Below are 15,364 nucleotides of genomic sequence, written 5' to 3'. Positions count from 1 at the left end.
TGCATGTGTGTGCACGGGTGCAGGGCACTGTGTGGGTGCATCTGGATGGGAGGGTATGCATGGGGATGTGTGCATGTGTGTGTGTGTACACATGGCCTCCTTCTCACCATCAGTGACACACTTGCTATGCACTATTGCTCCCACTTTGCAGATGTGGAAACTGAGGTTCAGAGAGATAAACTGACATGTCCAAGGTCCACAGCCGGCATACGGTAAAGCCAGGATAGAAAGTCAATCTGATTAACGCCAGGCTTGGGCTCTTTCTCCTAAGGCATCCCCCATGCCTCAGCTGGGGTCTAGACTCCTAAAGGCTAAGAAACTGGATTTGTCTAGTTTACACACCTATGAAGATACTGGCCTAGCCAAATTTGTGTCAGCTCCTAAGGAGGGACCGTCAGCTTGTCCTATGCCCCGAAGGTGTTCTGGGGGGGTAACTAAGACCCGAGGGTGTCCCCGCAGCCAAGGCACTAGAACGTGGAACCAGGGAAGGGGGACAGGGTCCCCTCTAACAAAGCAGAACGGTCCCCCTGCCTGGCATAACCTGGGAGCCACCCTATCTGGAGGAGGTGGGGGCCACGCGGGCTCCCAAAGTCTCCTTCCAGGTTGGCTTCATCGACTCACTCGAGAGTCGCTCTGCAGTGCCCACTAACTGCCAGGCCGGCTGGGCACTGGGTGCAGAGGGGAGCAGGACAGAGGGCGACCTGGCCAGGAGAGGAGGCCCCTCCTGCCCCTGGCAGCCTCTTACCGATGACGATGAAGGCCACGGCAATGACGTAGGCCAGCAGGTAGCTGCGCATTGGCTCCCTGTTCTTGCCGTAGCCTTTGCCAAAGAAGCCGATCAGTGGGTACAGCTGGTCCTCGCACAGGCACTGCGGGCACAGGATGCCCCGGGACGCCTTGCTCACCTCCTGGCTGGGGCCTGTCACCTCCCCTGCTGCCCACAGGAGACCCGGCTCCAGCCTGCCCGGCACCTCTGTGCCCTCCGCAGGACACTCCCCAAGCTGGGTCGTGGTGTTTGCTTCTGCTAGGTGGAGGAGAGGGTCTCATCCTTCCCCCCCGCACCGGGGGCCAGGAAAACCCACCAAGACAGTGAAAGGGCAGAAATGGGAGGGGCCATCGCATTGGGTGGAACTTGGATGGCGGAATTCCAGGCACGGTGGCAGGCAGCACAGGGGAGGGTTTGAGTGGAAAACACAGGTGCTCTTCACGTCACTCCCGACAGAGGGGCTGCCTCCTTGAAGAGCTTGGGGGCCGGCCCCTTTTGCCTTCAGCCTAGATGCACTGATTACCTGACTGCTTTGTCCCCCTCTCCAGTCACCCAGGACTCCTCCACCTGGGCCCCCTGCAGCCTCACCTGGAAGACCTTAGCGGCGGAGACGAGGCAGGCCAGGGCGGAGGAGAGGGTGGCCCCGAAGATGCCAGCTGTGATCAGGGGCGCAAAGCCCGACACCATGCTCATGGTCTGTGGGGTGGGGTGGGAGTCAGGCTTCCCATGGCGGGGGGCTGCATCTGGAGCCCCCACCTGCGGCACCCCGACTGCACCATGAGCAGGTGCTGGCTCCTGGAGCAACTTCCGCCTGAGCCGCGCCCCTCACCTGGGATCCAGGGGCCACCATGGGTGGGGACTGGCCCGAGGAGCCCCCGCCTGATCCTGAACCCTTCTCCCCCTATCCTGGCCCTGGGGCTCAGGCCCCCAAATGACATCGGGAGCCCCTCCGTGGGCCCGGAGTGGGAGACACCCTGGCAGGGGCACTGAGACCCTCAAGGGCCAAGCAGGCCGCCCCGCGTGGTACCTGGTAGTAGTTGATGAGCCCGTAGCGGCAGTTCTGTCTCTGGTGGCACTCGGTAAAGTTCCAGCCGTAGCCGCAGGCCAGCCCCTCGCAGGAGCCCGTGCCCGAGCCCACGGTGTCGTTCAGGACCCCGGAGGCGTCGCGCACCACGCAGGAGCCTGAGGGCAGGACACGGGGGGTGGGAGGCCCCCGCCGCCCCCCTCCCCTCCTCTCTCCTCCCTGCCACCCCAAATGCTGGCCACCGCTGCAGAGGCAAGACACTGCCACTGGGTCCGTTCTTCCTTTATCATGTAACAACAACGACGACAGTGATGGTGGTGGTAATAGTAATAGCTGATATGTGGACGTGCTTACGGTGTGCCAGGGCAGAGTTAGTGCCATTATTTTTGTGGTTGCTCCCATTTCACAGAGGCACAGGGAGCCTCACTGACCGCCCGATGTCATGATATCCTGAAATCAGAGACCTGGGGCCAGTCCCTAGGTTCTCTATGAAAAGCTTGCCCTGCAAGGTGGCTACTGGGAGCAAGTGTGCCTGGGAGGGTCTTGGGAGGGGCAGGTGTTAACAGCTCAGGCCTGGGTTCATACCCCAGCTCTGCTGCTCACTGGGTGTGTGCTCTGGGGCTGGCACATAACCTCTCTGAGCCCCTGTTCCCGCCTCAGTTCAACTTCCCAAGGTCTCCATGTCCCCCTGGCCCAGCTCTACCCGTCAGAGCTGAGCCCCACTCTATAACCTTCCTTTCGGTGGCCTGGTCCCCCCATCAAGGACACAGAACCAGGCTGCGCCCTGTGGCACTGTGAGTAGAACCAAAGCCCACCCCCTCCCCGGCCCGGGCCCGACTACGTACCGATGGTGGCAGAGATGGCCAGGTAGGAGATGGTGGTCCAGAAAATGGCCATGAGCGTCCCCTTGGGAATGGCCACGGCAGGGTCCTGGCGGGGGAGGGGTCAGGCAGCCGCTGGCCTGCTTTCAGGACCCTGACCCTTGCTTGGGGCCAGGCGTGGGGACGGGGGCAGCAACCCCAGACCTCGGCCCTTCCAAGTCCCCTTCCAGCACAGAGAGGAAGAGACCCCAGGAATCTCAGGAAGGGACCTCCCCACGGAGGGGATGGAGCCATATCCAAGGCCCTGGGAGTCCGAGGCAGGAGAGGAAGTCAGGCCAGCTCCACTCTGGCCCTTGGGGGGCACTTGGCCATCGCCTGCTGTGGGGGATCTGGAGGCAAGACACTGGAGTCGGCCTCCCTGGGTTCAATTCCTGGTGACCAACAGGGCAACTTGCTTATTCCCTCACCTCGGTCTCCTCAGCTATAAAATGCAGGTGATGACAGGGCTACCTCACAGGGACGGTGAGGAAATGAATGAATCCATGTAAAGCTCCCAGACCACTGCATGTTAATCGTTAGCATGCATTGATTGATTTTTCTGGTTCCACAACAATAAAATAGAGGAGCAGAAAAACCTCAAAGTCTCTCTTTCCCTCTGAGATAGGCAGAAAGAAATCTCTGCTCTTATTTTCCTAACAGTAATAACAAACCTTTACTTTGTTCCACCCCTCAAGGCATTTTTTCAAATGTAGTTTCCTGTGAAGCGTCCAGGGGGTTCCTACTCAGCTGATGGGGAAACTGAGGCCAGGGTGCCACGGGGAGAGCCTGGCTCCTGGTTTATAGCCTCAGGCTCCTGGGGCTGATCTGGGTGCAGCAACACAGGCTGGGATTTTTATAACAGGTTCAAGGCCCGCTCCATCCTCCAGGCACAGCTCCAGCCCAGGAGGGGAAGTCCAGGTCTGCTACAGGAAGTCAATTTATAAACCTCCCCAGATTTCCCTGGGCCGTTCTGCTCACCACCAACTGGCAGGTAGAACCGCAGAATCATTGAGCATGAAGGAACCATGACAATTACTCTGTTTCATAAACAAGTCCAAAAAAAGCAGGTGATGATTCAGCTCTCTGCCCCAAACATGAAGGGCCTCCAACATGCCAGGCCTGAGTCAGAACCGATGGTCAGTCAGTGATGACCAGGCCCCAGACCCTGTCCTTGAGGACCCCTGGCCCAGAGGGGAGAAGCACAGGTGGGGTCCTGCCAACACAGGGCAGTTGGCTGTGCCACAGCGAGGGCAGCATAGGGGAGAGAAAAGGCTGCCAGGGAACCCAGGAAGGCCTCAGGGTGGAGGTGCCACCTTGAGGTGGCTTTGATGGCACTGAGAGGGGCTTTCGGCGGATGTGGGATGCAGGGTGTGGCAGGACAGAGAATGGCATCACAGGCTCTGCACTGGAGGGTGGCTGAGTCACTGGAGCACCCAGGTCTGCCGGGAGCTCTGCTTTGGGGGCCTGCAGTCATGGCTAGGCAAGCATGTGGGGTCCCTGGCCGCTAGTCAACAGACCAAGCCAGCCTCCCACCCCACCCCTCGGCCCCCATTCTGCCACCCACGACTTGGTCTGCAAACCCAGAACCAGCCTCACAAGTCAGGCAGATTTGGGTCCACATCCCAGCTCCTTCCCTCCTAGCTGTGTGACCTGGGACACACTCCCAAACCTCTCTGGACCTCAGTGTTCCCATCTGTGAAGTGAGAAAATAAAGTAACCTGGCACATAGCAAGTGCCCAATAAATGTGAGCTGTTAGGGGTGGGGAGATGCAGAGGGACGTGGGTGGGGGCTGGGAGATGCAGAGGGATGTGCCCTGGGCAGGAGGACCCCAGGCTGCCTCAGGGACCAACAGGCCAGTCACCAGCAGAAACAAGACTCCCTTGTTTCTGAGGCTCAGAATCCCAATCAGAAAACTGAGCTGCTGACGCTTTCCCTGCCCTCATCACAGGGTGGTTCTGAGGAATAAGACCAGGAAGAGATGGGCTATGAGACTATTCTGTAAGCGCTGAAGCGCTGGGGAAAGGCGAGGGACTGGCAGTAGTAACGATAACTTCCATCACCCCCTTAGGTCTCAGCTCGAATGCCGCCTTCTCAGGGAGGTCTCTGGCCACCTTGTCTAAAGGTGCATCCTGCTGATCCACCTCCACCCCTTCCCTGCTTTATTTCTCTCCCCATCACTCACCCGCTTCTGTAAATTGCACATTTTACCTAAGGATCTGTTTGCTGTCTGTCTGTCTCACTGGAGCACCAGCTCCACAAGGACAGGAATTAATATCTGGTTTGTTCCCTGCCATATCCACAAGAGACTGGCACAAAGCAGGTACTCAGAAAATATTTGTTGAGTGAATTGTGACAAGGTGAGGCCTCTTTATTCTAAGAGCTTGCACTCCAGCTCCTCTGCCTCCTGTGTGGCCCCGGGCAGCCCCCCAAGCATCTCTGAGCTGGGCTTGAGCACCTGTAATTTGGGGGTGGTGATGATATGAAACCCTTATGGCTGCCCCAAGGGTAATGCTTGTAAAACCATCAGCACCACACAGGCCACGTGGCAAAAATGACGATGACACTTCTGGTCAACCAAGATGGCAGCATAAAACACTCCAGGGTTCTGTTCCTAGACAGAATCTTTAAACAACTAGCAAAAACTGTCAGAGCCATCTTCCTCAAAACTCCGGAGAACAGTTAAAGGTTTGCAGTAATGGGGCAAGTGCTAACTCAAGAAAATGCAACTTTAAAAAGGTACAAGAAGCCCATGGTGCCCTTGCTGCCCCCTTCCCCCTGCTTCTGGTAAAGCGTGGAACTGGCCTGCTCTCCCATATGGGTCCCTGGCCCTGTTCCAGAGGGAGCAGACTGACCCCATGCACATACTGAAGTGTCAGTATGTTGTTGCTAATCTAATGGGGGGCAGCCTGAAAGATGGAACCAGGACACTCGTCTCTGGCTTGCCCTCCCAGAACTTTCCCACCACTAAAGCAATGTAAGAAATAGCTGTATCAAAGGGTCCTGCGACAAAAGATCACTGGCTTTAAGAAATATGATAGAGCACCCAGGAAGGGGGTTTCTTTTTCACAGGAAGTAGAGGGGGCATTGGAGTCCTAAAAGTGGGGGGATTTATGAGGCCATGAGCAAGCACAAGCTCAGGACAAGATGCAGCCTCAGAAAAGGTGGAGAAAACCCACAGTCACCTTGGGCTGATCTTGATATGAGGGCTAAACTCTGAGGGAGACCACCAGCCAGCACAAAGCCAGTTTTCAAAGACTGTGAAAGGTGTTTCTTTGTTTTGTTTTGCATTTGCTTTTTGTTTTTGTTTGTTTGTTTGCTTGCTTGCTTTTTGTTGTTGTTGTTAGCTCCTGGCACTCAAGGAAATCTCTGTCATATCACAAGCTGGATACAAACTTAAGGAACAGACAGCCCAAGGACTAAATCTCAGAGGTAACACTCCAAAATATTAAAATGTACAGTGTGCAACAAAAGATTACTAAGACAAACAAATAAATAGGAAATGATGGCCCATCCAAAGGAAAAAGATGAGACTTCAGAAGTCATCGATGAAGAAGACCAGACTTTGGACGTACTGAACAAAGACTAAAAAAACAAGAAAAAAAAAGAATCTTTAAATGACCAAAGAGATAAAGGAAAACTCAGAGAAAGGATTAAAGGACATCAGAAAAGCAAGGAATGAATAATATGAGGATCTCAATAGAGACAGAAATTTAAAAAAGGAACCAAACGGAAATACTGGAGTTGAAGACCACAATAACTGAAATTAAAAACTCCCCAGAGGAAATGGTGGAGCTGTAATTCATAACATTCTTTGAAATTTGTTCTCTAACTACTTGTTAAATTGTACTTTGAAAGTTATCACTTTTCTGTATATATATTTCACGATAAAAAATGTAAAAAAAAAAATCCCTAGAGGTTTTCAAATAGCAGATTGGAACTGGCAGAAGAAAGAATCAATGTATTCAAAAATAAAGCAATTGAAATAATTCAGGCTGCGGAGCAGAAAGAAAAAAGAATGAAAAAAAGTGAACAGAGCCTAAGAAACATGGGAGAGATCATCAAGCATGCCAAAATATGCATTATGGGAGTCCCAGAAGGAGAAGAAAGGGGCAAGAAGAATATTCAAAGAAATAATGGCAGAAAACTTCCCTGAATTAATGAAAGACATGATATCCACATTCAAGAAACCCAAGGAACTACAAACAGGCTAAACTCAAAGAGATAAGCAGAGTTCTGAAAACTGCAAGAGAAAAGCAACAACTTAGTCCCAATAAGATTAAGCACCAATTTCTCATCAGAAACCACAGAGGCAAGAAGGCAATGGAATGAAATAATTAAAGTGCTGAAAGAAAACAATTGCCAACCAAGAATTTTATATCCAGTGAGACTGTCTTTCAAAAATGAGGCAGAGTTTAAGACATTCCCAGATTAACCAAAGCTAAGTAGTTCATCACCACTAGACCTGCCCTACAAGCAATGCTAAAGGGCATTCTTCAGACTTAAAGGAAAGGATAGTGTATCAAAGCGGCATATAGAAATAAAAAGCTCCGGTAAAGGTAATCATTTGGGTAATTATAGATGCCAGTACTATTGCTATGTATTTTTTGGTGTGTAACTCCACAGGTTCTAAAAGGCAAATGCATAAAAAGTAATGACAAATTCATGGTTTTGGACTTAAAATGCATAAAGGTATAATGTGTAACAAGTATAACAAAAATTGTGGGGGGTGGATGGTGGAGGGTATAGGAACAGTGTTTGCGTTTGCTGCTGAAGTTAAGTTGGTATCAAATCAAACGGGATTGTTATAGATTTAGGATATTAAATTTAAGCCCCATGGTAACCACAAAGAAAATATCTGAAAAATATGCATAGAAGGTAATGAGAAGGGACTCAAAATGGCACACCACACACACACGAAAAAATCAAGTCAATTTGAAAGTAGGCATTAAAGGAAGAATTGAGGGTCAAAAAAGGTATAAGACTTACAAAGACCAAACAGCAAAGTGGCAGAAAAAAGTCCTGCATTATCAATAGTCACTGTGAATGGAAACAGAAAAACGATTCTGATAACTGGCTCTTAACACTTCCTCTGTGCCAGGTATGCTAAGCACGTTATATGAGTTGGCTCATTGAATCCTCACCACTGCCCTGAAAGGTGGGGCTGTATTGGTCCCATTTTACAGATGGGGAAGCTGAGGCCCAGAGAGGGCTCAAGGGACTTGCCCAAAGTCTTGCAGCCAGGGCTCCATCAGCAGGAGCTGCTCTGCTGCTGAGGACACTGGGTGACTGTGGGCACCATCGGGTGATGGGCAGAGGGTCTGCCCCAGGAAGCCAGAGCCCTTTTAGGTACTGAGGACACTGAGGACAAAGCACAGGTGCCTGACTCATCCAGCTCCAAGAGGACATGAGACGGATGCCTGCCGGGGATGACTGCGTGCTGGGCCAGTTGGTAACCTGAGAAGCTTCATGAATTGTCTAAATACATTCCCAGGCTACGATCTATCATGGATCCCGGAGGGGAACCAGGCTGTAGGAGCACAGCCTGAGCTCTGCATTGACCTGGGGCAGACAGCCCAGACCTCTGCTGGCTGTTGCTGGGGCAGGGAGAGGAGACAGACAAACACAATGCTCACTTTCCAACTTCCAATCCCAGCTGGGCACCACCCTGGGCATACCCAGTTACAGGCAGGCAAGATTTCCAGTTTGCTTCCAATGCACAATTTTTAATTCACTTTAGAAAACTGCATTGAGGAGCACCTTTCAGGGAGGACTAGGGATTTGGGGAAATGTTGGTTGTGACTTTCAGCACAACGCCAGGCTCCTCTCCTTTCACCCCCATTGGCAACCAGTCTCCTTTGATCTTCCTGCCTGTAAGGGCTCATGCCAGCTCTCTCCTATTTCATAGCCCTGCTCCAACCCTGCCTCCACCCAGAAGGTTTCCTGGAGCCCCTAGCCAACATCAGTCTCTCCTCCCCACCACTTGACACTACTTGAACTTCTGCTCTCACAGTTCCCATTCACTACATTTCACCACTACTCGCTCAACAAACATGTGGAGCACCTGGTATGTGTTAGACTCCAAGCTAAGAGCAGGGACATAGAGGAAAGTCTCCATTCCCAAGATGCAGGGGGAACAGATGCATACAAAATCCGAAATTATTATGGGAAAAGCTGCTAGGGGCACCGTGACTCTGGTGGGAAGGGCTGGGAGAGATGTAAGGAGGGAGGTGGTATTTGCAAGAAGAACCGAACTTTGAGAGGTAAAGGAGCAAGAGTAAGGAGTCCCAGGCAGGGAGTACAGCACAGGCGAAGGCATGGTGGGGTCACAGGACAATGTGGGGAAAGGAGAACTCCTCAAGGCTGGCGCAGGATCGGGGGATGGCGGCAGTGGTCGGGGATGGGGCTGTGCAGGTGGGCTGGGGTCTTGAATGCCAAGCCGAGGAGCCAGCCTGCCTTGAGGCAGTGGAGAGCCCTGGGAGAAGGTCAGCCCAGCAAAGACATGCAGGGTGAAGTCTGGGCTCTGGGAGGTCATGGCCATGTCAGTCTTCCCCTTAGGCTGAGCGTTCCAAGAGCACAGAGAGGACACTAGCCCACCTTTGGATGCCTCTCAGGGCCTAGTGCACAGGGGGTGTTGACCAATAGCCTCGGAATTGAACTGGACTGGGTTTCAGAAGTGGATGCCCGCCTGGTCTCAGCTCCAAGCTCAGTGCCCAGCATGAGACCCTGTTAGAGCAGAGAGCAAGATTCTGCTCCCAGCTGGCAGTGCCAGGAGGTGGGAGAGCTGGGTTTCCTGCTCACCTTGAGGTCCCCAGAGATGTTGGCCCCTGCCAAGATGCCCGTGGCCGAAGGGAAGAAGATGGAGAACATTCCAAAGAAGGTGCCGTCCACGCCTCGCCAGTCAGGGACCAAGTTCTGGACAAAAATGTCCCCTGGGAAAGCAAAGCCTGGGTCGGGGCTGCCCCAGCGGGTGTGGCTCCCCTTGCTGGGCCCCGCGAGGCTGGCAGCAGCTCCCCTGGCAGCCCCTGGCCGTGGGGGTCGGGAGTCCCGTCCTCCCAGTCCCCAAAGAGTGGGTCAGGTTGTGGGCACTCCATCCCTGTCCCCAGAGCCATGGGGAGGGGCCCCGACAGCCCATGGAGCCCTGCACGTACCCCGGTAGCTGAAGAAGCCTTTGGAGGCCTTGTCCTCGGAGGGGGGGATCAGGGTCCCCACTATGTAGTTGGCAAAGGAGATCATGATGACGAGGAAGAACAGCACCTGGGCCTGCGAACGGAGGGAGCCTTGATCAAGGTGTCACCGAGGCGCCTGCCCGTGGTCCCACCCTCACTCGTTCATTCCCTCCGCACCCCTCAGGCCACAGGCTCCATGCAGGGAGCTGGGGGATCCCAGAGAACAAGGCGGCCCAGGTCGCAGAGCTTGGCTGATAAATGAGTGGGATGAATTTAGGGTAAGAAGAGCACAGACAATGAAGCAGCAGGGGGGCATGATGGGGACCGCGTCAGGGGCTACTTCAGCAGAGTGGCCGGGGCAGGCGTCTCCAAGGAGGAGACATTTGACCAAAGGAAGAGGCAGCCACAGAATGGTCCGGGGGGATAAGCTTGGTGCACACGCCCAGGGAGCAGTGAGGGGACCAGCGTGGCTGGAGGGCAGAGAGTGGGGGGACAGCGGAGAGACAGGGTCTGAGCAGCAGCAGGGCCAGCCCTGGCCAGCTCAGAGGTCCTGCCTGGCCAAGCCTGCCAGCCGGAGCCCAACATCCCCGCATCCCCCCGTTCACAGTAAAACCCCTCTGATCCCTGGCTGGATGCATGGTTCAGTTAAAGACCCCGTGCCCACTGCAACCTTGTAGCCATGAGTGGCCAGGAGACCAAGTTCTGGCCAAAGGGACATGAGCAGAGGTGATGTGTGGAAGTCCCAGGCAGGGGTGCAGAAGGAAAGGGAAAAGGATTCTGTCCTTGTCACCCTCTCACTCTTTCCTGCCGACTGGACTGTGGACACTGGTGGTGCTGGACAACGGCCACACCCCAGGGAGGGAAGCAGGCAGGGCCAGCACCAGGACCCGGTCTCACGACTCCTCCCTCTCCACGTGACCACCCCCCGGCCCCCTTACCTTGGACTCCCACTCCATGCCGGCCAGGGAGATGGCCAGCAGCACGGTGACGGTGACCACGCCGATGATGCGGATGTCGTTGGTGGGGTCCACGATGGGTGTGCTGTGCTCCTGGGGGAGGGAAGTAGGCTGGGCTGTGTGTGCCCCCTGGACATCCCACCCCTCCCCAGGCCCCTCCACCTGGGGTTTGCCTCGTCCCTGGGTGCCCTCTGTCCAGAAAACCCAAACCCAAACTCCTTCCCTGCCCTGTGGGGTTTCTTGTGGCCAAGGATCCCCTGCCACGGCTGCTGCACAGGCCTGGACGCTTTGGCTCCATGGGCAACACACGATCCTGAAACAGCCTTTACTTGCTGAGGTCCGTGAAGGGGGATCTCGGGCAGGGGCAGGGAGGCCTGGCCCAGGTGCAGTGGAAGCGAGTGGGGGGGGGGCCGAACCCCTCACCTGGATCAGGTCCCGCACAGTCTCTGCGAAGCCCACGGTGTGCATGGCCACGGCCACGGCATTGGCAAAAGCGAAGATGAGGCCAATGGAGCCCCCCAGCTCCGGGCCGAGACTCCGGGAGATGAGGAAATAAGTGCCACCTAATGGGGCCAGAGCCCAGAGCTGGGAAACCAGAGGGGTCGGCCAGCTGGGGTGGGCATGGGGCAGGCAGAGGCTGAGGCTGGGAGAGGGCGACCCCAGGCCTCCCGGGGCAGGAGATGACGAGGGGCAATCACAGGGGTGCAGAGAGCCAGCCTGGAGCCCTCACCTGGCACTGGGCAGGGCAGCCTGGGCTCTCCTAAGTGGAGGATGGTCTTCAGAGACCTGCTCCAAGGGTTACTATCAGGGCAGCTGTCAGAGAGGGGCCTTGGGGTGGGGCAGAGTGGGGCGCACCTGACTTGACCTTGCCATTGGTAGAGATGGCTGAGATGGACAGGCCCGTGATGGACGTCACCATGACGGAGAGCAGGATGATAATCCAGGTCAGCACTGTGGAAGCAAGGAGCATGGTCACCCCAAAACTCAGGTGGGAGGGGTCATGCCAGGAGCCACAAACTAGGCAGCAGGAAACCTGGTCCTGCCCTCCAATGCACTGCATACCTTAAGTCCCTTCCCCTCTCTGAGCCTCAGTTTTCTCATCTGAAAAATGGGTCTCTGTCTACCTCCTGGAAAGTTCTGAATACAGGAGCTCTGAGCCAACATGCAAAGGATCATTAGGTATGGGAGGGAAGGTGCTCGCTTTAACTAATAATGAAAAATAAAGCAATAGCTACCACTTATGAGCACCTCTGGGTGCCAAATCCTGTGCTGAGTGCATCACAGAAACCCCACAACAGTTCTGTGAAGTAGGTAATGTTATCACCCTTATTTTACTAATGAGCAAACCGAGGCTCAGAGAGGTTAAGAAACTTGCCCACAGTCACACAGCATGGTGCAGAGCTAGCACCGCAACACTCGTCTGTCCAAGAGTACAAGTCCCTAACCCTGCTGCTCTGCAGTAGAAATTGGCTCAGAGAGGTTAAGCAACTTACTCAAGAGCGAACTGAGCCAGAGAGAACCCCCAAGCCTACTGACTCCACATCCAGTACTCCTCGGCCACGCCACCTGACCTCTGCCACTGGAAGGGCTTAGGCTGAGCTGGGGAGGAGCGGGCCTGGCCCATGGTTTCTGCAGTCCAAGGTCTGGCCTGTCCCCATGGGGCTTCAGAGGGCCAGGACTCGAGCATCACCCCCTCCTCCCCCCCACCAGGAGATGGCACTCACCAATGCCCGCCTGGGCTGTAATCCAGGGGAGTCGCAGGTAGAGGATCACACCCCAGATGTTGAGCATGCAACGGATCTGGGAGGAGAATGGGGTCAGAGGCCGCCTGAGCAGACCAGATATCCCGAGCCCACATACATGAGTTCCTATACCCCATCATGGTATGGCATGGCATCAGATGCCTGGGCCTAGGGGACACCTGTGTCCTCTCTTTGTTTTACCCACATCAATGGGCTCTGGGCCTCTGGTTCTCTGGGGCAGGAGGGTGAGTGGTACCCAGAGACCACCTGCCCTCCCACCCACTTTCCTGCCCTCCCATCAAAGCCCAAGGATGGGCTGCAAACATCCTCACCCACCACCCCCTCTTAAGTCCCCGATCCTGTGTCTGCCAGCCGCAGTCCCAGCCCCGCATGGCCAGCTGTTGGCCCAGGGCTGGGCATTTAGGGAGGGCTCCACAAGTGCCCGCTGAACTGATGCTCCACATTTGAGCAGGAATTGGAGCTCAGGCTGCTGTGACTTCAGCTTCCAAATTTAAAGCAAAGCCAGAGCCAAGGTTGAAGCCTCAGTTCCTGGGTGGGAGGGGCTGGTGTGGTCTTTGGCCCCAGCCACATCGTGGGGTGTCAGGGGCATGTGGCTCTATAACCTGGGGGCCTCCTGAAGCCCCTGATCTGCTCTGAGCTACTACATGGGACCACGTCAGGCCCTGGCCAGCACAGTCCAGACCCAGCTCTGGATACAAGCCTCTAGGGGCAGGGGGAGGGCTCACCGTTCAGATGGGGAAACCGAGGCACAGCCAGTTGTCAGCAATTAAGATCAGAATGCAGGCCTCCTGCCTCTCAGAGCAGGGCTAACGCTTTTTTCTATATCCCATGTGGTCCTCTTTGTGAAGTCCCATAACGACTTCCAAAGCCAAGTTTGCTTGTTTTTTTTTTTTTTTTTTTAACTGTTATGAACTTATTCGTGTTTAACACTACAGCAAACCTTCCCTTTCCCATCACAGAGGAAAATCAGAAAAACACGTCCGTGGATTTGTGTGTTTAGTGCTTCCCCCTGGTGGCTTCTTGTGGAAACACAGTTTCTCCTAATTCACTGGCAGCAGTTGACCCAAACACTTCACAGCAATTAAGTGATTTAATGATCAGCGCAGCCCACAGTAAAGGCTAGTATTACTTCGGTTCCACAGATGAGGAAACCGAGGCACAGAGAGGTCAAGTAACTAAGTGGCTAAGCAGGGACTTAGCGGCCAGAGTCCAGGGCTCTGGAGAGAAGCAGCCAGCAAAGGTCTCAGACTTAGGGTAAATGGGCAGCACTAAACTAGAGAACACTGATGGGGAAGGGGAAACTGAGGCCTGAGTCTGCCCAGCCACTAGGCCCTGAGGGTCAGAGTCGGGTCTAGAAGGAGGCCTGTCTCCCCACCCCCACTCCTGGGCACCGCCCGCCTTCCCCCAGGCCCACTCACCATCACCCCCTTGACCCAGCCAAAGCGTATGGGCTCCCCAGGGTCCTTTTCGCTGCTGGCGCCTCCTTCATCCTCCACCAGCCCGTCGGTCATCTCGCGGCTGGGCCTGCTGTCGAAGGCCAGGGCGTGCAGGTGGCTGCCTTCCTGCTGGCAGCCCAGAGGCCACAGGTCAGGCAGGTGGGGGTGCGGGCTGCCGAGGACTAGGTCTCTGCCTCCAGTCCCCCAGCCCGAGCCACAGCACCCCATACTGGGCAGCCCCCAGGCCCCTCAGCCTCACTGGGTACTGCAGTGGGGAACTGATACCAAGGGAGGCTGGGAGTTCTGGGGTCCCTTGTTCATAGCCCCCCATTCCCTGATGAGAGCAGGGTCCTCGGAGCTGACTATGCACTTGCACAGCCTTCTGGGTTATTGGCACCCCCCAAGAGGTGAAGCAGTTTGTCCAAGGACACACCGTGGGTCCCTGGCAGGGCTGGGGCTTGAGCCCAGGCCTCCACCACTGGGGCGGCAATGGGCCTCCTGGTTTGGAGCCTCAAGTGATGGAAGCCCCCTCTGGGGCATTGTCCCTGGCAAATCTTCTCAACAGTCCTGTGTGGAGCAAAGGGCCTTATCCGGCCCGTGGTGGGCAGAGTGGGGGTTTGCTCTGGGTGGGAAGAAGAGTCCTGTGAATTTAGTAAGTCTCAACCTTGGAAGCAAGAATGATTCTGCCCAATTATCAGATGGGAAAAGTGAGGCCCAGAAAGGGATCATGACATCCTGCTCCCAGCCCTTCACCTGCCACATTCCAGCCTCCCAGGCAGCAAACCCAGAGAGCCCCTCTCTGATGCCCCTCCTCTCCCCATCTCTATCAGGTGTGTGCAACCTCTGTTTGCATGCCTCCACTGATGGGGAGCGCATCACCTCTCTAGGCAGTCTGCTCTACCTATTGGTTGTCAGTGACTGGATGATAAACATGACAACACGTGCCCAGAGCTTTACAGCTTCTCTTGGGTCTCTAAAGCCATGAGGAAGATACTCGTCTCCCTGGCACAGATGACAGAGCTGAGACTCAGAGAGGTTTTGTAACTGAGCCAAAGTCACACAGCAGGGGAGTGGCCAGTCTTTGGAGCTGACATTTACCTTGAGGAAGGAGTGCAGGTCGGCCAGTGTGGGCCGGACCTTGCGGGGCTCACCGGGCAGGGCGCTGCTGGCATAGTGCTCGTAGGCGGGCACCACATCAATGGTGTTGTAGCCAAAGGTGCGCATGTAGAAGGTGCTGCCGTGGGTCAGGTGGCTGGGGTGGCTGCTGTCATAGGCCGCGGGGGGCAGAGGCTCGTCAGCCCCCAGGAGCGTGCTGATGGTGAAGCGCCCGCTGCACAGGGCCGGGTCCCCAGGCGTGTCCGGCACTGCCGGCTCTGCCATTGTGGATCTGGG

The 15,364-nt window shown here is 55.3% G+C and overlaps 1 protein-coding gene across 18 annotated transcripts in view; it reads right to left on the bottom strand.

Moving 5' to 3' along the window:
- Positions 1-15,364, bottom strand: part of SLC12A3 (solute carrier family 12 member 3) — a 39,106-nt gene extending 23,742 nt beyond the window's left edge. For 10 of the 18 annotated variants that reach the window (XR_005213824.1, XM_037816017.1, XM_037816013.1 and 7 more), the window contains exons 1-12: positions 15,071-15,364; positions 13,955-14,101; positions 12,498-12,573; positions 11,629-11,724; positions 11,197-11,336; positions 10,756-10,866; positions 9,800-9,911; positions 9,450-9,580; positions 2,636-2,720; positions 1,794-1,948; positions 1,355-1,462; positions 746-869 (exon numbers count right to left, since the gene is read on the bottom strand). Coding sequence is in view for 17 of the 18 variants with exons in the window: in XM_037816017.1 (XP_037671945.1) it covers positions 746-869; positions 1,355-1,462; positions 1,794-1,948; positions 2,636-2,720; positions 9,450-9,580; positions 9,800-9,911; positions 10,756-10,866; positions 11,197-11,336; positions 11,629-11,724; positions 12,498-12,573; positions 13,955-14,101; positions 15,071-15,352 (1,567 nt within the window). In the remaining variant the exon portion in view is untranslated. Of the gene's footprint in view, positions 1-745; positions 870-1,354; positions 1,463-1,793; positions 1,949-2,635; positions 2,721-9,449; positions 9,581-9,799; positions 9,912-10,755; positions 10,867-11,196; positions 11,359-11,503; positions 11,521-11,628; positions 11,725-12,497; positions 12,574-13,954; positions 14,102-15,070 lie in introns of those variants that run through there. The other 8 variants (XM_037816018.1, XM_037816014.1, XM_037816020.1 and 5 more) reach the window with 5 other exon arrangements.

This window comes from Choloepus didactylus, chromosome 22 (genome assembly GCF_015220235.1).
Source record: "Choloepus didactylus isolate mChoDid1 chromosome 22, mChoDid1.pri, whole genome shotgun sequence".
In the NCBI taxonomy this organism is placed as follows: Eukaryota; Metazoa; Chordata; class Mammalia; order Pilosa; family Megalonychidae; genus Choloepus; species Choloepus didactylus.
Note: the sequence above shows the minus strand (reverse complement) of the source record. Positions and strands in the feature narration are given on the sequence as shown.